The sequence below is a fragment of the Pseudophryne corroboree genome, chromosome 9, assembly GCF_028390025.1.
Source record: "Pseudophryne corroboree isolate aPseCor3 chromosome 9, aPseCor3.hap2, whole genome shotgun sequence".
Taxonomy (NCBI): Eukaryota; Metazoa; Chordata; class Amphibia; order Anura; family Myobatrachidae; genus Pseudophryne; species Pseudophryne corroboree.
The window spans coordinates 427,852,310-427,877,336 of record NC_086452.1 but is presented as its reverse complement, the minus strand read 5'-3'; the positions used below and the strand labels follow the sequence as shown (position 1 = coordinate 427,877,336).

The following is a 25,027-nucleotide window of genomic DNA, read 5'->3' as shown; positions in this document are numbered from 1 at the left end:
AGACTGGTTGATAAAGAGATAGTATACAATACATACAACAATATACTACTATACTGGTGGTCAGGCACTGGTCACCACTAGTCACACTGGCAGTGGCACTCCTGCAGCAAAAGTGTGCACTGTTTAATTTTAAATTAATATAATATTATGTACTCCTGGGGGCTCCTGCTATAACAACCTGCAGTGCTCCCCAGTCTCCCCCACAATTATTATAAGCTTTGCCTTTTATACATTGATGTGCAGCACACTGGGCTGAGCTGAGTGCACACAGACTGAGTCACACTGTGTGACTGGCTGCTGCTGTGTATCGTTTTTTTTCAGGCAGAGAACGGATATAGCAGAGAACGGATATATTATATTAAAATAAATAAAAGTTAACTAACAACAACTGCACTGGTCACTGTGGTAAACTCTGTCTGACTCTGCACAATCTCTCTCTCTCTTCTAATCTAATTTCTAATGGAGAGGACGCCAGCCACGTCCTCTCCCTATCAATCTCAATGCACGTGTGAAAATGGCGGCGACGCGCGGCTCCTTATATAGAATCCGAGTCTCGCGAGAATCCGACAGCGTCATGATGACGTTCGGGCGCGCTCGGGTTAACCGAGCAAGGCGGGAGGATCCGAGTCTGCTCGGACCCGTGAAAAAAACATGAAGTTCGTGCGGGTTCGATTTCAGAGAAACCGAACCCGCTCATCTCTAGTATAAACACAGTATATATTTTAAGGTGTACGGGCATTCCTTTGTTAAAAAAAAGTCTAGTGATTAATTAATTAAGTGTACTGTGGACCTTTTTGATTCCAAACTATCCATGATGGACAGTTCATTTGAACTCACTTTTTAAGTCAAACCACATTTTATCAATTTTTCCCCTCTCCTCTCTCGCCTTTCTCTCTCTTTTATTTGACTCATTCTGTCTACTTTTATGTTTTTGAGACCTGACCCAATCAAGGCTCAATAAGTGTGTAACAATTAAATTTTGGTATATAAATAAAAATTCTTATAGTGAATAAAAATTGCATGTGATTTCTCTTTGGTATACACTGCGCTGGAATACACACTACCTTACACACCCTTACACTTTCTACCAGGCAGACCTACAATCCCGTAAAATGAGGTGCAGACCGATTATATCTGGAAGACAAACAGCCACCTTTGCACAAATAGAAATGCATGACGGAGTTGCCTTTTTGCACATTTGTAAATCACCTTTGCAGTTGGCAGAATAATCTGCACGGTTTTGCATGTATACTGCATGTATACTTGTGAACACTGCATCCAAATAGGTAACATTGTTCCAGGATTAATACACAGTAAAAATAATAATGAGCTAGTGTCCTGTACAGTGCCGCCCTGGGCATAGGCAAACTAGGCAAATGGCCTAGGAGCTTCTGCTGATTATAATTATATGTGGCATGCCTATATTCTGTGTGTGACTGTGGCTGTACCGGCATACGAAATGCTACGTTACAGTGTATTCCTGTAAATCACTGTAATGTAGCATTTCGTATGCAGATACAGCCACAGTTGCACACAGAATATAGGCATGCTGCATATCATTTTAATCAGCAGAAGCTGCTTGTGCATCCTAGCTACATAATAATGCAAATAAGATGCATTTTCATCAAAAAAGGTGCCCGATGTTAGGAGAGCTGCCAGCCGACTCACGCCTGGCATCTCCTGAGGCAAGATGTATGAGGACACATCTGTATTCAAGCAGAGGCAGAGGTCACAGTGTTAGCGGCCATGTGAGTGCTGTGTGTGGGTGGGTTGGTTGTGTAATAGTGTTCGGCATATGTGTAAGGGGCATTATGTGTGTCGTGTATAAATCCATTAATAATGTGCGGCATATATGTAAGGGGCACTATGTGTGTCATTATGTGTATAAGTGCACTAATAATGTGCAGCATATGTGTATGGAGCACTATGTGTGTCATTATGTGTAAAAGGCCACTAATAATGCGCGATATATGTGTAAGGGGCACTATGTGTGTCTTTATGTGTATAAGTGCACTATGCATGTCATTATGTGTATAAGGGCATTAATAAAGGTTGGCATAATGTGTAAGGTGCATTATGTTTATAAGGACATTAATAAAGTGTGTAATATATGTAAAGGGGCATTACTGTGTGGTATTATGTGTATAAATGCATTATTAATGTGTGGCATTATGTGTATAAGGTGCTGTACTGTGTGGCATAACGTATAGAAAAGGCACTACTATGTGGTCTAATGTGAATAAAGAGCAATATGGTGTGGTGTAATGTGAATAAGGAGCAAATCAGTGTGATGTAATGTGAATAAGGAGCTCTACTGTGAGGAGTAATGTATATAAGGTAAAGTGGTACTACTGTGTGGTCTACTGTGAATAAAGAGAAATATGGTGTGGTGTAATGTGAATAAGGAGCAAATCCGTGTGATGCAATGTGAATAAGGAGCTCTACTGTGAGGAGTAATGTATATAAGGTAAAATGGTACTACTGTGTGATGTAACATGAATAAGGGACACTATCGCATGATATAATGTGAATAAAGTTGCACTACTGTGTGGCATAATTTGAATTGAAGGTACTGTCGTGTGACCATGCCCTTTTTGAGCTATGCGCTGAATGTTCGCACTGTTCCTATTTAAAATATAGGGGGTAGGAGCACCAAAATGAGGGCTGCTATGGGTGAGGGGTAATGGTGCTGGGAAAGAGGTGCAAAGTCAGAGGCGGAATTAGCAGCTGTGCTAGGGGGCACCAGCCAAAATCTTGCCTAGGGCATCATATTGGTTAGGGCCGGCTCTGGTCCTGTACATAGCAGCTATAGGTAAAAGAACTAGGCGTCTAAAATAAAAGTTATTTGCATTATTTATAGAAAATAATTATTGTACATGTGTATTGGTGTGAAAAAGAGTCAAATTATATGCATGTCCTTCCTATATATCTATATTAAAGAGACAGTCACTGCAAATAACTGGAGGGAATCCATGCCACGGAGAATTCAGGCCGTTCTGGGGGCACAGAGGGAGTCTTAGCTAGTACTAGGAAGGCTTAATAGAGTGGCCGCTGAGCGTATATATATTAATCTTTTACCATTTTTTATTGATTATTCATTTGGATCACGAATGTATCAGAATGAAAGAATGTATCAGCAAGATAAACTAGTTGCACTGACTGAACATAGAGAGGGGCTATCAGGTACGGATTCTGCAAGGAGAGAAGATGAGTACTGTGCCTCAGGCAGCGTACTGTATATAAAAGCCCACTTCCGGAGCTGGGAGGTGCGCTGCTCACTGGGCTTTAAGATCCCCATTATTAGCAGAAGGGAGGACATTGCATACACATTTTACTATTTTCACCAGCACATATTTGGCCCTGAGCTGATGGATAACATGGCACATGGACAGTCAGGTACAAGGACAGACATACACATGGACAGCCAGGTACACGGCATACTTACCTACTCTCCCGGAAGCTGCGGGAGGCTCCCGTTTTTTGGGGTAGCCCCCCGCACCCCCGGAAGAGTGGGCAGGTCTCCCGCATCCTGCTCGCACCTTAGTGATGCGAGCAGGATGGAGAGATAATCTCCCGTTTTCGCGGGTCCGTCGGGTGGGGAAGGGGTTAAAATGACGCAAATTGCGTCATTTTAGCTCCGCCCCCTTCCCGCAGACCCGCGAATCGTGGCATTTTCCGATGTGGGGGCGGGGCTTGGTGATGTCACCATCCGCCCCCCCCCCACACACACACACACACACACACACACACCCCGAAGACTACTGCAGCGTCTCCTCTCCGGGCTTCTCCCGGAGAGGAGACTTAGAATGTAGGCAAGTATGGTACACGGACAGGCATACACATGGACAGCCAGGTCTAAGAACAGACACACATTGTAAGGAAATGAGGTCTGTGACAATTAATATAGCTATGCCTCATTTCACATGTCAAATATGTACTTTTTATACCCATATTCATATACATTCAATTTGTCTGTTTGTTCATTCTCCCTAACATGTCCATTGCTGCTCACCCAATATTGTATTTAAATCAATCTTAATATTGTTAACATATGCAATTGTGTAATGTTATCTGTTACCCTTTAGATAATGTATTTATGTTAAACCTAGTTTCCTATTGTTTTCATACACCACAGTGGACACTCAAAGGTTGAGTCATTTAAGCTACCATTGTCCCTTTTTGTTTACTCCCTATTGTCCAAAAGTGAGCTGACCAGACAGGGTCGCTCTCTGGCTGTAGTAATCACCTTGATTAGAAGGGTCTGGGACTCCAGGTCGACAACAAAAAGGTCGACACACCTTCTGATGAAACGGCCAGTGCTGCAGGCCGAGAAACGCGTTAAGGTACTGCATTGAAGGATTCCACCTGACTGCTACATTCTCCTGACACTTTTTGAGCTGTATACACTGAGTGGAACATAGCCACAACCAAACGGATATTTCTCCAGCGGCGAGACAATCTGCCTTCCCACTATACTGTGCCGTTGCACACTCAGATTGGTGCAGCGCTTACAGCGGAGAAGTATAGCAGCAACCAAACGGATATTTCACCAGCGGCGTGACCAGCTGTACTCCCATTGCATTGAGCCGCTGCATACCCGGCTCAGTACAGCGCTCTCAACGGAGAGGCTTGTCCATCAGGTGATACACCATAAGAGAAATTGATTTCTTTATACCATTACCATCAATTCATTACATATTAATACAGCGCCGGTGTCTGCATTTTCAACACTGGGACACTGTCCGCTAATGAGACTTGTATGTGCATAAGGAGAGGAGAGACCGTACATTTCAACAGTGTTTTCCAATAGAGGTACCTCATATCAGTCTCCTACCTACATGTATTTCAGTTTGTGGACGCACGGCTGAATTTTAAGAAGCATCAGTGCAGCTTTATCAAGGTCTAAAAGACTTTCTTTACATACATCGGTTCAGGAGATATATTGCAGTCTTATTTATTTATTTATATACACTTATGTGATTTTTCACTATTATATTGTTTTAATGTTTTATTAGGCTATTTCATGAATTTTATTTCTACTAATGTGTGTAATAAAACACCATTTTACTAATAAATTTATATATTAGACTCATTCAGCGCTCCCATTTCTTTTTTCCACAGCATTTTTGATCCATTGTTGGGGCTGCCTGCCCACAACTGGTGAGCAGCCGTCTGAATCTAATTGGAGTGTGTGTGTATTGTGGAGCGCCAATTCTTTGTATATACTTTTCGGTTTCTTTAGTACCCCAGGCCTCCCGGGGCCTTAATCCGGCTCTGCCAAGATGAAGTACATTTTGGAGTACTGGAATGAAGCTCAGTGTGTAATCAGCAGGTGGAGAGTATCCAGCATACAGGACAAGTTGTGTCATCTGGGGAATGCGTTCATGCACTGCAGAAGTGAAGCAGCCACATGGAATCTGCTGGGGGAGTCAGAGTTTGTGTTATTCAGGGAGGAAGTGATCGCCACAGTGGCCCAATTGACATAAAGAATATAATATACAGAGACGGAAGGGCAAGTCCAGAATACATTTTCTTCCCGGACAGAGCCAGAGGAAGTGGCATTGGATCGGGGGCCCCTGGATACCCCAGCATGGCGAGACCAATGTTGCGGTGTGGAGGCTGAAAGGCACCATCTGCAACAGCTTCTCCCATACCCAAGGGAAGAAGCTGCCCAGTGTTCTATACGGAAGGAAGATAGCATTGAAGTGAAGAAAGCAGTTCACACAATCCAGGCACCCCAGGAGGAACTGCGCAACAACTTCTCTTTTGCTGAGATGGAAGATGAGGACTTCGTGAGAGAGTGCCAAGAACTGTCTGCCCAGTATGTAACACTGGAGAAGGCCGACCTTGACCAGGTGGATGCAGTGAAGCACTGCTTGCAACCCCTTATTTTCTCCCTGGGGGAATGTTGCAGTGAAACACTCTGTGACCAGCTTGAGCTGTGTTACAACTAGCCATTTGCTGGCTTGGAGGATATAGAAACCATCGCCGAGGGCCAACGAGACATTGAGGAAGAAGTCGCCATGGTCACCCTACTACCACTCGAGCAACAGAGCCTCCAGGGGAATTCTTCCGGTGAGCAGTCCTGGCTACTGAGCCATTCACAGTGTTGTGTTTGAGGGGAAGGGAATTGGCTTTTGAGGGAGAAGACCTGAACAGGGATCAGTCAGTCTAGTCCGTTTCTCTGCAACCACATGGGGAATTACCTGAGGGAACAGTGGAGGTGGCTTTTGAGGGGGAAGAGTTGAAAGACAAATTTTTCGATTTTGCTACTTCCCTGTAGCCTAAGTATAATTTGCCTTTGGCAATAGGGCAGGAGCCCCAACATGTTACTGCCATTGGGCAGATTTTGGGCATGCAATCCGAGGAGGGGGGAGGAGAGCCGCACACTGTATCTGGAGCCATGGCAGAGTGCCAACATCTGCCCATCCTTATGCAACTGACAAATTTATGTTTGGGACACATGGACAAAATACCCACTCCTGAAGTGCCAGAGGCGAGGGATGTACTGCACCACCAGGAGGGAAACTGCTCTCAGCCAGCATCCCACTATTTGCTTGTTCTCAGGTGGGAGACCATGGAACGAGTGGGAGAGGTACAGGCATTTACAAGTATGTTTTGGGCACAGAGTTATTTGCTACCAGGGACATATAATTGGGAAGCTGCTGTAGAATTGAGCAATTGTGGGTTGCTAATCATAATTCCACCAGACCCAAAAGGCATTAGACTCTTCAGGAAACATGGCACTCAGTCCTTTTGACCAAGGTGGGGTTAAAGTGCCAGCTAGTTTGTACTGCCAAGGCACAGGGCTTAAAAGTGGTGGATGAACTTATGAACTGCTAATCACCCTCTCACCAAACCTAAGAAAAGACTTACTGGACTGTCCCAACAGCCTCGCTTGGACATTGAGGACTTTACCTACAACTTGCCAGGACATTGGGTCCAAAAAGTGGGAGAGGAATGTGAGGAAATGAGGTCTGTGACAATTAATATAGCTATGCCTCATTTCCCATGTCAAATATGTACTTTTTATACCCATATTCGTATACATTCTCCATAACATGTCCATTGCTGCTCACCCAATATTGTGTTTAAATAAATATTAATATTGTTAACATATGCAATTGTGTTATGTTATTTGTTACCCTTTAGATAATGTATTTATGTTAAACCTAGTTCCTATTGTTTTCATACACCACAGTAGACACTCAAAGATTGAGTCATATAAGGTACCATTGTCCCTTTTTGTTTACGCCCTATTGTCCAAATGTGAACTGACCAGACAGGGTGGCTCTCTGGCTGATGTAATCACCTTGATTAGAATATGTATTGTATTCCAATACTGTAAGATCCTAAGACACAGAGGTCACACGCACCCCTGCAATATGAAGCTTCTGGAGGTATAAGTAGAGCTACCCAGAGAGCTGTAGGGAGATTCTTTGTCCCTAGGCTAAGAAGTAATGTTCTGCCAGGGATCTGCTGTGGGATCCATTATATTGGATTTATCTGGGACTCTATATTGCTGGAAGAGACTCTCTGCTCCCAGACTAAGAAGTAATGTTCTGTCAGGAGATTGTGGTGGGAATTGTCATGTGGAATTGGATTGCAGAAGTGTGCTGAACTGTTTATAACCCATTATGTTCAATAAACCACTGTTGGTTTTTCATCTACCATCGTGCCTGAGTGATTTGGAACCTGGTATCTTCACATTCATGGACAGACACACGGACTGGCAGACAGGTACATGGACAGACACCAAGACTGACAGGCACATGAATAGCCAGGTACAAGGACAGGCACAAGGGCGGGCAGATATGTACATAGACAGCCAGGTACGAGGACAGACATACACATGGACAGCCACAAGGACAGCCAGACAGGTACATGGACAGGCAAGCACAAGGACCACCAGGTACATAGGACAGACAGGTACTGTACATTAACAGAAATCTAGGCACATGGAAGGACAGCCAGAGAGGCACATGGACAGCCAGGCACATGGAATAACAGCCAGACACATGGAAGGACAGCAAAGCACACGATCAACCAGGCACATGGAAAGACAGCCAACACGTGGTAAGGCAGTCAGGCACATGAAAGGACAGCAAGGCACATGGAAAGCCAACAAGGCACATACAGGCACATAGACAGCCAGGTATATGAAAGCACAGCCAGGCACATGGAGGAACAGCCAGGAAACATGAAATTACAGCCAGGCACATAGAGGGACAGCCAGGCACATGGAAGGACAGCCAGGCACATTGAAGGCCAGTCAGGCACATTGAAGGCCAGCCAGGCATAATGAAGGACAAGAAGGCACATGGAAGGACAGCCAAGCACATAGTTAACCAGGCCCATAGAAGCATAGCCAGGCATATGAAAGAACAGCCGGGTACATGGATAACCAGGCACATGAAAGGACAGCCATCCACATTGATGGACAGTCAGGCACATGGAAAGCCAACAAGGCACATATACAGCCAGGCACATAGAGGGACAGCCAGGCACATGGAGAGACAGCCAGGCACATAGAGGGACAGCCAGGCACATGGAGAGACAGCCAGGCACATAGAGGGACAGCCAGGCACATGGAGAGACAGCCAGGCACATAGAGGGAACAACCAGGCAAATTGAGGGTCAGCCTGACGCATTGAAGGATAGCCAGGCACAAGGATAGCCAACAAAGCACATACAGGCACATAGACAGCCAGGCACAAACTGCCTCATTTCTTGCAGCTTGATTCAGTTAGCTGTTAGCAATACTACTGTGACACACAGAGGCATAGCCTGGGACAGTACCTGACACACAGAGGCATAGCCTGGGACAGTACCTGACACACAGAGGCATAGCCTGGGACAGTACCTGACACACAGAGGCATAGCCTGGGACAGTACCTGACACACAGAGGCATAGCCTGGGACAGTACCTGACACACAGTGGCATAGCCTGGGACAGTACCTGACACACAGAGGCATAGCCTGGGACAGTACCTGACACACAGAGGCATAGCCTGGGACAGTACCTGACATACAGAGGCATAGCCTGGGACAGTACCTGACACACAGAGGCATAGCCTGGGACAGTACCTGACACACAGAGGCATAGCCTGGGACAGTACCTGACACACAGAGGCATAGCCTGGGACAGTACCTGACACACAGAGGCATAGCCTGGGACAGTACCTGACACACAGAGGCATAGTCTGGGACAGTACCTGACACACAGAGGCATAGCCTGGGACAGTACCTGACACACAGAGGCATAGCCTGGGACAGTACCTGACACACAGAGGCATAGACAGGGACAGTACCTGACACACAGAGGCATAGCCTGGGACAGTACCTGACACACAGAGGCATGGACTGGGACAGTACCTGACACACAGAGGCATAGACTGGGACAGTACCTGACACACAGAGGCATAGCCTGGGACAGTACCTGACACACAGAGGCATAGCCTGGGACAGTACCTGACACACAGTGGCATAGCCTGGGACAGTACCTGACACACAGAGGCATAGCCTGGGACAGTACCTGACACACAGAGGCATAGCCTGGGACAGTACCTGACACACAGAGGCATAGCCTGGGACAGTACCTGACACACAGTGGCATAGCCTGGGACAGTACCTGACACACAGAGGCATAGCCTGGGACAGTACCTGACACACAGAGGCATAGCCTGGGACAGTACCTGACATACAGAGGCATAGCCTGGGACAGTACCTGACACACAGAGGCATAGCCTGGGACAGTACCTGACACACAGAGGCATAGTCTGGGACAGTACCTGACACACAGAGGCATAGCCTGGGACAGTACCTGACACACAGAGGCATAGCCTGGGACAGTACCTGACACACAGAGGCATAGACAGGGACAGTACCTGACACACAGAGGCATAGCCTGGGACAGTACCTGACACACAGAGGCATGGACTGGGACAGTACCTGACACACAGAGGCATAGACTGGGACAGTACCTGACACACAGAGGCATAGCCTGGGACAGTACCTGACACACAGAGGCATAGCCTGGGACAGTACCTGACACACAGAGGCATAGCCTGGGACAGTACCTGACACACAGAGGCATAGCCTGGGACAGTACCTGACACACAGAGGCATAGCCTGGGACAGTACCTGACACACAGTGGCATAGCCTGGGACAGTACCTGACACACAGAGGCATAGCCTGGGACAGTACCTGACACACAGAGGCATAGCCTGGGACAGTACCTGACACACAGAGGCATAGCCTGGGACAGTACCTGACACACAGAGGCATAGCCTGGGACAGTACCTGACACACAGAGGCATAGCCTGGGACAGTACCTGACACACAGAGGCATAGACTGGGACAGTACCTGACACACAGAGGCATAGACTGGGACAGTACCTGACACACAGAGGCATAGCCTGGGACAGTACCTGACACACAGAGGCATAGCCTGGGACAGTACCTGACACACAGAGGCATAGCCTGGGACAGTACCTGACACACAGAGGCATAGCCTGGGACAGTACCTGACACACAGAGGCATAGCCTGGGACAGTACCTGACACACAGAGGCATAGACAGGGACAGTACCTGACACACAGTGGCATAGCCTGGGACAGTACCTGACACACAGAGGCATAGCCTGGGACAGTACCTGACACACAGAGGCATAGCCTGGGACAGTACCTGACACACAGAGGCATAGCCTGGGACAGTACCTGACACACAGAGGCATAGCCTGGGACAGTACCTGACACACAGAGGCATAGCCTGGGACAGTACCTGACACACAGAGGCATAGCCTGGGACAGTACCTGACACACAGAGGCATAGCCTGGGACAGTACCTGACACACAGAGGCATAGCCTGGGACAGTACCTGACACACAGAGGCATAGCCTGGGACAGTACCTGACACACAGAGGCATAGCCTGGGACAGTACAGACAGTACCTGACACACAGAGGCATAGCCTGGGACAGTACCTGACACACAGAGGCATAGCCTGGGACAGTACCTGACACACAGAGGCATAGCCTGGGACAGTACCTGACACACAGAGGCATAGACAGGGACAGTACCTGACACACAGAGGCATAGCCTGGGACAGTACCTGACACACAGAGGCATAGACTGGGACAGTACCTGACACACAGAGGCATAGCCTGGGACAGTACCTGACACACAGAGGCATAGCCTGGGACAGTACCTGACACACAGAGGCATAGCCTGGGACAGTACCTGACACACAGAGGCATAGCCTGGGACAGTACCTGACACACAGAGGCATAGCCTGGGACAGTACCTGACACACAGAGGCATAGCCTGGGACAGTACCTGACACACAGAGGCATAGCCTGGGACAGTACCTGACACACAGAGGCATAGCCTGGGACAGTACCTGACACACAGAGGCATAGCCTGGGACAGTACCTGACACACAGAGGCATAGCCTGGGACAGTACCTGACACACAGAGGCATAGCCTGGGACAGTACCTGACACACAGAGGCATAGCCTGGGACAGTACCTGACACACAGAGGCATAGCCTGGGACAGTACCTGACACACAGAGGCATAGCCTGGGACAGTACCTGACACACAGAGGCATAGCCTGGGACAGTACCTGACACACAGAGGCATAGCCTGGGACTATTTACAAAGAAACTTTCTCTTAGAAAACTTTTCATTTGAGTTGAGTAACATTCTAAGTATTACATTTCTCATGAGTTACTTTGCTGATTCACCTGTGCACCAGCGGCATCTGTACTAGACTGTTCTATACTGTTGATATCTGGACATTGTAAAACAAAGCCTTACCTGACCTCTCTTTTATTGGTCCATAGGAGCCTGCTGGATATGGATACATTTTCCAAATCTGACCCAGGTAAGTGCTGGCTTATCTACTTACTGACACAGTGCTTTCATCTGGAAATCTCCCATGAATAGTATTCTCAGACATTACAGAAGAGGCCCAGTAACTGCAGATCTTTTCACCCCTCGTCTCTTGACATCTGTATACAATAGGTAGCATGCTTGTCTAAACGGACCTCTTCTTAAGGCCCATATAGCGCGATCTGTGCTGAGCGTGCGGGGGGAGACGGGGGGGCCGCTCATGTCCCCCAGCGGGTGAAATGAGCAACCCGTTAGATTGGCCTGCACGGCAGGCCAATCTAGCACCAGCGATAGCGATGCGCGGGGCTGAGCATCGCTATCGCTGTTAGGGCTACACACGGAGCGATCATGCTGATATTCTAAGCAATCTAGTCAGATTGCTTAGATTATCGCTCCGTGTGTACCCCCCTTTACTGTGTTGGTATGGTTGCCTCTCCACATACTACAGCACCTTGTAGCTGTGTCATCTGCTTTTCATCCTATTGTAGGAAGGGGCGGAGCTGACAACTGCATCACAGTTGTCAAAGGATAATTTATAAAATGCAGCACTATACTGTGTGAGGGACTAGATAGATAGATAGATAGATAGATAGATAGATACCTCAACATTACCAGGATTCAAAAAGGCTAATTCACTGTTACATACTGTATGGAAAGTTAATCACATGTCAGGCAAAGATAAAACAACTTCTATAAGATCAAGTGAATTTTTAACAGCATAAGAGAACTCTTGCTTCTGCTTTCATTGCTACAAATGGATGGTACCAGAGCAATAATTGGTACTGAACTACATTGCATTTAACGTTTTTTCACTCTGGTTCCTAAACTATGTTGAAGATGGTATATACATGAAACATGTGGCAATAGCAGTGGCGGAACTAGCGAGCGGTGGGCCCATGTGCGACAAAATGGCTTACCCCCCCCCCCCATCCCATCCAAGTCCACCCCCTCACCCCTGGAGAGGATCTGGTGAGGGGGACCTGCTCAGGGAAGTGGATACCTAGCAAAGGGTGCCGTAACTAGACATTTTAGCACTGTGTGCAAGAAACGGCATCGGAGCCCCACCCCTGCATGCAAAACAGGGGCAGCAAAAATACATAGTGGCGTGGCTTCGTGGGGCAGGGGTGTGGCCACAAAATAATACCAATTTATAAAACAGTGCACAGTAGTCTCCATTATTCAAATTACGCCGCACAGTAGCACCACTACACCAGGTAGAGACCCTTTTACACCTTACGGTGGACAGATTCCTCTTTTTACACATTACAGCAGACAGCGTCCCCTTTTTACACATTACGGCAGACAGCGTCCCCCTTTTTTACACATAACGGCAGACAGCGTGCCCTTTTTACACATTACGGCAGACAGCGTCCCCCTTTTTTACACATAACGGCAGACAGCGTGCCCTTTTTACACATAGCAGCAGACAGCGTGCCCTTTTTACACATAACGGCAGACAGCGTGCACTTTTTACACATAACGGCAGACAGCGTCCCCTTTTTACACATAACGGCAGACAGCGTGCCCTTGTTACACATAGCGGCAGACAGCGTACACTTTTTACAAATAACGGCAGACAGCGTGCCCTTGTTAAACATAGCGGCAGACAGCGTACCCTTTTTACACATAACGGCAGACTGCGTGCCCTTGTTACACATAGCGGCAGACAGCGTACACTTTTTACACATAACGGCAGACAGCGTACACTTTTTACAAATAACGGCAGACAGCATGCCCTTGTTAAACATAGCGGCAGACAGCGTGCCCTTTTTACACATAACGGCAGACAGCGTGCCCTTGTTACACATAGCGGCAGACAACGTACCCTTTTTACACATAATGGCAGACAGCGTGCCCTTGTTAAACATAGCGGCAGACAGCGTACCCTTTTTACACATAACGGCAGACTGCGTGCCCTTGTTACACATAGCGGCAGACAGCGTACACTTTTTACACATAACGGCAGACAGCGTACACTTTTTACAAATAACGGCAGACAGCATGCCCTTGTTAAACATAGCGGCAGACAGCGTGCCCTTTTTACACATAACGGCAGACAGCGTGCCCTTGTTACACATAGCGGCAGACAGCGTACCCTTTTTACACATAACGGCAGACAGCGTGCCCTTGTTAAACACAGCGGCAGACAGCGTACACTTTTTACACATAACGGCAGACAGCGTGCCCTTTTTACACATAATGGCAGACAGCGTCCCCTTTTTACACATTACGGCAGACAGCGTGCCCTTGTTACACATTACGGCAGACAGCGTGCCCTTGTTACACATTACGGCAGACAGCGTGCCCTTCTTACACGTAATGGCAGACAGCGTCCCCTTTTTACACATTACGGCAGACAGCGTGCCCTTGTTACACATTACGGCAGACAGCGTGCCCTTGTTACACATTACGGCAGACAGTGTGCCCTTGTTACACATTACGGCAGACAGTGTGCCCTTCTTACACATTACGGCAGACAGCATCCCCCTTTTTACACATTACGGCAGGCAGATTCCCCCTTTTTACACATTGCGGCAGGCAGATTCCCCCTTTTTACACATTACGGCAGGCAGATTCCCCCTTTTTACACATTGCGGCAGGCAGATTCCCCCTTTTTACACATTGGGCCGGCAGTCCCCCTTTTTTGAAGAAAGAAAGAAAGAAAGAAAGAAAGAAAGAAAGAAAGAAAGAAAGAAAGAAAGAAGAATTATACTTACCCTCTGCGTTGGCTCAGGCTCCTCGGTGCAGCGTCAGACGATTCCCAGGCAGGAGAGAAGGAGGAGGAGGGAGGTGGAGGCGGCAGCCGCAGCAGTGCTGTATGTTATTGGTGGAGGCGCTGCTGCTGCTGCCCCTCTGCTTCACTATAGGCTGTTCTCGGAAGACAGCCTATAGTGAAGCAGAGGGGCAGCAGCAGCAGCGCCTCCACCAGTAACAAAGCGCTGCTTCGGCTCCCTCCTCCAGTTCCCTCCTCCTCCTTCCCCCGTACCGCTGCTCCTCTCCTCTCTGGGCGGCTGTGCGCTGCGGGCAGCGGTTGCCCGCAGCGCACAGCGGCATGTAATGAGTCAGTTTGACTCATTACATGCTTTGGGCCCCTGGACAGAAGCGGGCCCCAGTGCAACGCACTGGTTGCACTGGCGGTAGTTCCGCCTCTGGGCAATAGGATGATGCAGTCCTTGTTAACATAAACTTCTATCACTGTGGCAGGAAGCAGCACTTCTGTATGTTCCACATGTCAGTAATCTCTCACTTTATTGTAAATATTTTATTCAATTTATTCTGGTATTAAAATGCCACTTGATATATAGATAGAGCCACCTTTATCTTGGCCTTTAATAGGCTTAACTGAGCCAGGGCAGTCAGACTTAATCCCCTGCTGTAATGATTTAGGGGGTCATTCCGAGTTGTTCACTCGCTAGCTACATTTAGCAGCCGTGCAAACGCATAGTCGCCGCTTATGGGGGAGTGTATTTTCGCTTTGCAAGTGTGCGAACGCCTTTGCAGCTGAGCGCAGCAAAAACATTTTGTGCAGTTTCTGAGTAGGTCTGGACTTACTCAGCCCTTGCGATCACTTCAGCCTGTCCGGTTCCGGAATTGACGTCAGACACCCGCCCTGCAAATGCCTGGACACGCCTGCGTTTTCTCAAACATTCCCAGAAAATGGTCAGTTGACACCCATAAACGCCCTCTTTCTGTCAATCACCTTGCATTCGGCTGTGCGAATGGAATCTTCGCTAAATCCATCGCCCAGCACCGATCCTTTTTGTACCCGTACGACGCGCCTGCGCATTGCGGTGCATACACATGCGCAGTTGTGCCATTTTTTACCTGATCTCTGCGCTGCGAAACTCGGCAGCGAGCGATCAACTCGGAATGACCCCCTTAATCCCCTGCTGTATTGTTCTCTCTTTTATAGTATTGCAGCTGAGAACAATAGATGAAAGGTTTATACTAATAAACCACGGTGTGCCTAGGCGCAGCAGAGAAGTCAAGATAAACGTGGCTCCATCTGTATGCAGATCTCTGCTGTGTACAGGGACTTGCATGTGATCAAAGGACATTTAAGCTTACCATTAAAGAGCTGCTGCTTTTCTGATATCCCCTTTAAGCAAAAGTGAATGATTGTTATGTAGGGAGGTTCTAGATAAGACTGTGTTACCTGTGCATTAACAGTGGCATTCTCCTCTTTTCCAGTGGTCGTCTTGTATGTGCAGGGAGTAGGAAACAAAGAATGGGCTGAGGTAAGGTCATTCTCCATTCTCTTTAAGTCAAACTTAGATTTAAGGGTGCTAAATAAGCACACAGTGGGGGTAATTCCAAGTTGATCGCAGCAGGAAATTTTTTAGCGGTTGGGCAAAACCATGTGCACTGCAGGGGAGGCAGATATAACATGTGCAGAGAGAGTTAGATTTGGGTGGGTTATTTTATTTCTGTGCAGGGTAAATACTGGCTGCTTTATTTTTACACTGCAAATTAGATTTCAGTTTGAACACACCCCACCCAAATCTAACTCTCTCTGCACATGTTATATCTGCCTCCCCTGCAGTGTACATGGTTTTGCCCAATTGCAAACAAAAATCCTGCTGCGATCAACTTGGAATTACCCCCAGTAAGCAGTAACCAATTTGCACCAAATCGGATATGAGTGCATGTTAAATTATAAGTTGTCCACCATTTGCAGAATACTTTACAAACTTAGAGATTCAAAAGAAAGCAATGCGCATTAACTCCACAGTGATTGATTTATATGTAACACCACAGTTACTGATTCTGCTACACATTTATACAGTACGGACAGGGGTGTAGCGAGGCTGGCTCCAGTGGAGCGCGAGCTCCGGGCGACGGAAAAGTTAGAGCCTGCCCCCTCTCCCTACACCCGCTGTACCATGGGCGGAGAGACAGGAAGCCACAGAGCAGGAGGAGGAGAAGCAAAGGGTGCACACTGACTCGGACACTAGGTAGGGAACAGGGCAGCCAGGACGTGCCGGAGCTCTGTCGTCCTCTTTATATGTCTCACTGTCTACTTGTAGCTGTGCAGCTGGGTTATTTCTGTCCTGCTACACCACTCTCTGCCCTGGCTGCTGCAGCACCTCTCTCTGGGGGTAATTCCAAGTTGATCGCAGCAGGAATTTTGTTAGCAGTTGGGCAAAACCATGTGCACTGCAGGGGAGGCAGATGTAACATGTGCAGAGAGAGTTAGATTTGGGTGTGGTGTGTTCAATCTGCAATCTAATTTGCAGTGTAAAAATAAAGCAGCCAGTATTTACCCTGTACAGAAACAAAATAACCCACCCAAATCTAACTCTTTCTGCACATGTTAAATCTGCCTCCCCTGCAGTGCACATGGTTTTGCCCAACTGCTAACAAAGTTCCTGCTGCGATCAACTTGGAATTACCCCCTCTGTCCCAACTGCTTGCGCAGCACCTCTCTCTGTCCCAGCTGCTGCTGCAGCATCTCTCTCTGTCCCATTTACTGCTTCAGCACCTCTCTCTGCATTAGAAGCTGCAGAGTAACATGTATAAGCGCGTTCTACTGTGGTGTGACATGTATAAATGGCTCTACTGTGGCATAACGTGTATAAGCGACTCTACTGTGGTGTGACGTGTATAAACGGTTCTACTGTGGAATAACATGTACAAATGGCTCTACTGTGGCATAACATGTATTAGCAGCTTTACTGTGTTGTGTAATGTGTATAAGGGGCTCTACTGTGTGGCATAAAGTGTATAAGGGCTCTACTGTGTAGTGTAATGTGAATAACGGACAATACTCTTTGGTGTAATCTGAATAGGTACTATTCTGTGGCAACTCCCCTTTCCCATGAAGCCATGCCCCTATATTTTTGATACGCGCCTTAGGCATGTAACATGCAACCAATTCAATACAGTAGAGTGGGCGCTGAAGCATACCCTTGCTCCGGGCACCAAGGAACCTTGCTACACCTCAGAGTACGGACAGATAAACATATATGCTTAGTTACAAATACCAACACATATAGAGGCAGAACTACCATTGGTGCAGTCAGTGCCATTCCTAGCGGCGTGCGAGCCATGCTCACACCCCTGTCAATGAGCATTAAACACCCCTGGCAATGAGCATGCCACCTATAGCATGACATCCCTGGCAACGAGCAGTTAATTTAAAAGTAATTAAAAGACTTACATTAGGGCATAATGTATCGGGGGCATTGCGGTGTGTGGCATAATATGGTGCAAGGGGCATATTCATGAAGCTGTGAAAAGTGTGGAGAAGTGAGCCAGTGGAAAAGTTGCCCATGGCAACCAATCAGCATTGAAGTAACATTTATAATTTGCATACTACAGTATACAATAGTACAGAGCAGCTGATTGGTTGCCATGGGCAACTTCTCCACAGGCTCACTTTTCCACTCTTTTCACTGCTTCATGACTAGACCCCTTAATATGGTGGAATTTTTTTCATTCCTGTGGTGGCCGAGGTCTGCTGGTGCAGGGTAAAAACTAGAGATGAGCGCCTGAAATTTTTCGGGTTTTGTGTTTTGGTTTTGGGTTCGGTTCCGCGGCCGTGTTTTGGGTTCGACCGCGTTTTGGCAAAACCTCACCGAATTTTTTTTGTCGGATTCGGGTGTGTTTTGGATTCGGGTGTTTTTTTCAAAAAACCCTAAAAAACAGCTTAAATCATAGAATTTGGGGGTCATTTTGATCCCAAAGTATTATTAACCTCAAAAACCATAATTTCCACTCATTTTCAGTCTATTCTGAATACCTCACACCTCACAATATTATTTTTAGTCCTAAAATTTGCACCGAGGTCGCTGTGTGAGTAAGATAAGCGACCCTAGTGGCCGACACAAACACCGGGCCCATCTAGGAGTGGCACTGCAGTGTCACGCAGGATGTCCCTTCCAAAAAACCCTCCCCAAACAGCACATGACGCAAAGAAAAAAAGAGGCGCAATGAGGTAGCTGTGTGAGTAAGATTAGCGACCCTAGTGGCCGACACAAACACCGGGCCCATCTAGGAGTGGCACTGCAGTGTCACGCAGGATGGCCCTTCCAAAAAACCCTCCCCAAACAGCACATGACGCAAAGAAAAAAAGAGGCGCAATGAGGTAGCTGACTGTGTGAGTAAGATAAGCGACCCTAGTGGCCGACACAAACACCGGGCCCATCTAGGAGTGTCACTGCAGTGTCACGCAGGATGTCCCTTCCAAAAAACCCTCCCCAAACAGCACATGACGCAAAGAAAAAAAGAGGCGCAATGAGGTAGCTGACTGTGTGAGTAAGATAAGCGACCCTAGTGGCCGACACAAACACCGGGCCCATCTAGGAGTGGCACTGCAGTGTCACGCAGGATGTCCCTTCCAAAAAACCCTCCCCAAACAGCACATGACGCAAAGAAAAAAAGAGGCGCAATGAGGTAGCTGTGTGAGTAAGATTAGCGACCCTAGTGGCCGACACAAACACCGGGCCCATCTAGGAGTGGCACTGCAGTGTCACGCAGGATGGCCCTTCCAAAAAACCCTCCCCAAACAGCACATGACGCAAAGAAAAAAAGAGGCGCAATGAGGTAGCTGACTGTGTGAGTAAGATAAGCGACCCTAGTGGCCGACACAAACACCGGGCCCATCTAGGAGTGTCACTGCAGTGTCACGCAGGATGTCCCTTCCAAAAAACCCTCCCCAAACAGCACATGACGCAAAGAAAAAAAGAGGCGCAATGAGGTAGCTGACTGTGTGAGTAAGATAAGCGACCCTAGTGGCCGACACAAACACCGGGCCCATCTAGGAGTGGCACTGCAGTGTCACGCAGGATGTCCCTTCCAAAAAACCCTCCCCAAACAGCACATGACGCAAAGAAAAAAAGAGGCGCAATGAGGTAGCTGACTGTGTGAGTAAGATAAGCGACCCTAGTGGCCGACACAAACACCGGGCCCATCTAGGAGTGGCACTGCAGTGTCACGCAGGATGTCCCTTCCAAAAAACCCTCCCCAAACAGCACATGACGCAAAGAAAAAAAGAGGCGCAATGAGGTAGCTGACTGTGTGAGTAAGATAAGCGACCCTAGTGGCCGACACAAACACCGGGCCCATCTAGGAGTGGCACTGCAGTGTCACGCAGGATGTCCCTTCCAAAAAACCCTCCCCAAACAGCACATGACGCAAAGAAAAAAAGAGGCGCAATGAGGTAGCTGACTGTGTGAGTAAGATAAGCGACCCTAGTGGCCGACACAAACACCGGGCCCATCTAGGAGTGGCACTGCAGTGTCACGCAGGATGGCCCTTCCAAAAAACCCTCCCCAAACAGCACATGACGCAAAGAAAAAAAGAGGCGCAATGAGGTAGCTGACTGTGTGAGTAAGATAAGCGACCCTAGTGGCCGACACAAACACCGGGCCCATCTAGGAGTGGCACTGCAGTGTCACGCAGGATGGCCCTTCCAAAAAACCCTCCCCAAACAGCACATGACGCAAAGAAAAAAAGAGGCGCAATGAGGTAGCTGACTGTGTGAGTAAGATAAGCGACCCTAGTGGCCGACACAAACACCGGGCCCATCTAGGAGTGGCACTGCAGTGTCACGCAGGATGGCCCTTCCAAAAAACCCTCCCCAAACAGCACATGACGCAAAGAAAAATAAAAGAAAAAAGAGGTGCAAGATGGAATTGTCCTTGGGCCCTCCCACCCACCCTTATGTTGTATAAACAGGACATGCACACTTTAACCAACCCATCATTTCAGTGACAGGGTCTGCCACACGACTGTGACTGATATGACGGGTTGGTTTGGACCCCCCCCAAAAAAGAAGCAATTAATCTCTCCTTGCACAAACTGGCTCTACAGAGGCAAGATGTCCACCTCATCATCATCCTCCGATATATCACCGTGTACATCCCCCTCCTCACAGATTATCAATTCGTCCCCACTGGAATCCACCATCTCAGCTCCCTGTGTACTTTGTGGAGGCAATTGCTGCTGGTCAATGTCTCCGCGGAGGAATTGATTATAATTCATTTTAATGAACATCATCTTCTCCACATTTTCTGGATGTAACCTCGTACGCCGATTGCTGACAAGGTGAGCGGCGGCACTAAACACTCTTTCGGAGTACACACTTGTGGGAGGGCAACTTAGGTAGAATAAAGCCAGTTTGTGCAAGGGCCTCCAAATTGCCTCTTTTTCCTGCCAGTATAAGTACGGACTGTGTGACGTGCCTACTTGGATGCGGTCACTCATATAATCCTCCACCATTCTTTCAATGGGGAGAGAATCATATGCAGTGCCAGTAGACGACATGTCCGTATCCGTAATCGTTGTCAGGTCCTTCAGTCCGGACCAGATGTCAGCATCAGCAGTCGCTCCAGACTGCCCTGCATCACCGCCAGCGGGTGGGCTCGGAATTCTGAGCCTTTTCCTCGCACCCCCAGTTGCGGGAGAATGTGAAGGAGGAGATGTTGACAGGTCGCGTTCCGCTTGACTTGACAATTTTCTCACCAGCAGGTCTTTCAACCCCAGCAGACTTGTGTCTGCCGGAAAGAGAGATCCAAGGTAGGCTTTAAATCTAGGATCGAGCACGGTGGCCAAAATGTAGTGCTCTGATTTCAACAGATTGACCACCCGTGAATCCTTGTTAAGCGAATTAAGGGCTCCATCCACAAGTCCCACATGCCTAGCGGAATCGCTCCGTGTTAGCTCCTCCTTCAATGTCTCCAGCTTCTTCTGCAAAAGCCTGATGAGGGGAATGACCTGACTCAGGCTGGCAGTGTCTGAACTGACTTCACGTGTGGCAAGTTCAAAGGGCATCAGAACCTTGCACAACGTTGAAATCATTCTCCACTGCGCTTGAGACAGGTGCATTCCACCTCCTATATCGTGCTCAATTGTATAGGCTTGAATGGCCTTTTGCTGCTCCTCCAACCTCTGAAGCATATAGAGGGTTGAATTCCACCTCGTTACCACTTCTTGCTTCAGATGATGGCAGGGCAGGTTCAGTAGTTTTTGGTGGTGCTCCAGTCTTCTGTACGTGGTGCCTGTACGCCGAAAGTGTCCCGCAATTCTTCTGGCCACCGACAGCATCTCTTGCACGCCCCTGTCGTTTTTTAAAAAATTCTGCACCACCAAATTCAAGGTATGTGCAAAACATGGGACGTGCTGGAATTTGCCCATATTTAATGCACACACAATATTGCTGGCGTTGTCCGATGCCACAAATCCACAGGAGAGTCCAATTGGGGTAAGCCATTCCGCGATGATCTTCCTCAGTTGCCGTAAGAGGTTTTCAGCTGTGTGCGTATTCTGGAAAGCGGTGATACAAAGCGTAGCCTGCCTAGGAAAGAGTTGGCGTTTGCGAGATGCTGCTACTGGTGCCGCCGCTGCTGTTCTTGCGGCGGGAGTCCATACATCTACCCAGTGGGCTGTCACAGTCATATAGTCCTGACCCTGCCCTGCTCCACTTGTCCACATGTCCGTGGTTAAGTGGACATTGGGTCCAGCTGCATTTTTTAGGACACTGGTGAGTCTTTTTCTGAGGTCCGTGTACATTTTCGGTATCGCCTGCCTAGAGAAGTGGAACCTAGATGGTATTTGGTAACGGGGGCACACTGCCTCAATAAATTGTCTAGTTCCCTGTGAACTAACGGCGGATACCGGACGCACGTCTAACACCAACATAGTTGTCAAGGCCTCAGTTATCCGCTTTGCAGCAGGATGACTGCTGTGATATTTCATCTTCCTCGCAAAGGACTGTTGAACAGTCAATTGCTTACTGGAAGTAGTACAAGTGGGCTTACGACTTCCCCTCTGGGATGACCATCGACTCCCAGCAGCAACAACAGCAGCGCCAGCAGCAGTAGGCGTTACACGCAAGGATGCATCGGAGGAATCCCAGGCAGGAGAGGACTCGTCAGAATTGCCAGTGACATGGCCTGCAGGACTATTGGCATTCCTGGGGAAGGAGGAAATTGACACTGAGGGAGTTGGTGGGGTGGTTTGCGTGAGCTTGGTTACAAGAGGAAGGGATTTACTGGTCAGTGGACTGCTTCCGCTGTCACCCAAAGTTTTTGAACTTGTCACTGACTTATTATGAATGCGCTGCAGGTGACGTATAAGGGAGGATGTTCCGAGGTGGTTAACGTCCTTACCCCTACTTATTACAGCTTGACAAAGGGAACACACGGCTTGACACCTGTTGTCCGCATTTCTGTTGAAATAGTTCCACACCGAAGAGCTGATTTTTTGGTATTTTCACCAGGCATGTCAACGGCCATATTCCTCCCAAGGACAACAGGTGTCTCCCCGGGTGCCTGACTTAAACAAACCACCTCACCATCAGAATCCTCCTGGTCAATTTCCTCCCCAGCGCCAGCAACACCCATATCCTCCTCATCCTGGTGTACTTCAACACTGACATCTTCAATCTGACTATCAGGAACTGGACTGCGGGTGCTCCTTCCAGCACTTGCAGGGGGCGTGCAAATGGTGGAAGGCGCATGCTCTTCACGTCCAGTGTTGGGAAGGTCAGGCATCGCAACCGACACAATTGGACTCTCCTTGTGGATTTGGGATTTCGAAGAACGCACAGTTCTTTGCGGTGCTACTGCTTTTGCCAGCTTGAGTCTTTTCATTTTTCTAGCGAGAGGCTGAGTGCCTCCATCCTCATGTGAAGCTGAACCACTAGCCATGAACATAGGCCAGGGCCTCAGCCGTTCCTTGCCACTCCGTGTGGTAAATGGCATATTGGCAAGTTTACGCTTCTCCTCCGACAATTTTATTTTAGGTTTTGGAGTCCTTTTTTTACTGATATTTGGTGTTTTGGATTTGACATGCTCTGTACTATGACATTGGGCATCGGCCTTGGCAGACGACGTTGCTGGCATTTCATCGTCTCGGCCATGACTAGTGGCAGCAGCTTCAGCACGAGGTGGAAGTGGATCTTGATCTTTCCCTAATTTTGGAACCTCAACATTTTTGTTCTCCATATTTTAATAGGCACAACTAAAAGGCACCTCAGGTAAACAATGGAGATGGATGGATACTAGTATACAATTATGAATGGACTGCCGAGTGCCGACACAGAGGTAGCTACAGCCGTGGACTACCGTACTGTACTGTGTCTGCTGCTAATATAGACTGGATGATAATGAGATGTAGTATGTATAAAGAAGAAAGAAAAAAAAACCACGGGTAGGTGGTATACAATTATGGACGGACTGCCGAGTGCCGACACAGAGGTAGCTACAGCCGTGGACTACCGTACTGTACTGTGTCTGCTGCTAATATAGACTGGATGATAATGAGATGTAGTATGTATGTATAAAGAAGAAAGAAAAAAAAACCACGGGTAGGTGGTATACAATTATGGATGGACTGCCGAGTGCCGACACAGAGGTAGCTACAGCCGTGGACTACCGTACTGTACTGTGTCTGCTGCTAATATAGACTGGTTGATAATGAGATGTAGTATGTATAAAGAAGAAAGAAAAAAAAACCACGGGTAGGTGGTATACAATTATGGATGGACTGCCAAGTGCCGACACAGAGGTAGCTACAGCCGTGGACTACCGTACTGTACTGTGTCTGCTGCTAATATAGACTGGATGATAATGAGATGTAGTATGTATGTATAAAGAAGAAAGAAAAAAAAACCACGGGTAGGTGGTATACAATTATGGACGGACTGCCGAGTGCCGACACAGAGGTAGCTACAGCCGTGGACTACCGTACTGTACTGTGTCTGCTGCTAATATAGACTGGATGATAATGAGATGTAGTATGTATGTATAAAGAAGAAAGAAAAAAAAACCACGGGTAGGTGGTATACAATTATGGATGGACTGCCGAGTGCCGACACAGAGGTAGCTACAGCCGTGGACTACCGTACTGTACTGTGTCTGCTGCTAATATAGACTGGTTGATAATGAGATGTAGTATGTATAAAGAAGAAAGAAAAAAAAACCACGGGTAGGTGGTATACAATTATGGATGGACTGCCGAGTGCCGACACAGAGGTAGCTACAGCCGTGGACTACCGTACTGTACTGTGTCTGCTGCTAATATAGACTGGATGATAATGAGATGTAGTATGTATAAAGAAGAAAGAAAAAAAAAACCACGGGTAGGTGGTATACAATTATGGATGGACTGCCGAGTGCCGACACAGAGGTA

At 47.8% G+C, this 25,027-nt stretch overlaps 1 protein-coding gene across 2 annotated transcripts in view; it reads left to right on the top strand.

The window, feature by feature from the left end:
• The window catches only part of CPNE9 (copine family member 9), a 560,849-nt gene that overhangs the window by 70,334 nt on the left and 465,488 nt on the right, over positions 1–25,027 (top strand). Inside the window, exons 1-3 of one of the 2 annotated variants that reach the window (XM_063940994.1) lie at positions 8,369–8,392; positions 11,845–11,885; positions 16,085–16,131. In XM_063940994.1, coding sequence (XP_063797064.1) covers positions 11,858–11,885; positions 16,085–16,131 — 75 coding nt within the window. In that variant the 5' untranslated portion in view covers positions 8,369–8,392; positions 11,845–11,857. Of the gene's footprint in view, positions 1–8,368; positions 8,393–11,844; positions 11,886–16,084; positions 16,132–25,027 lie in introns of those variants that run through there. The other variant, XM_063940993.1, reaches the window with a different exon arrangement.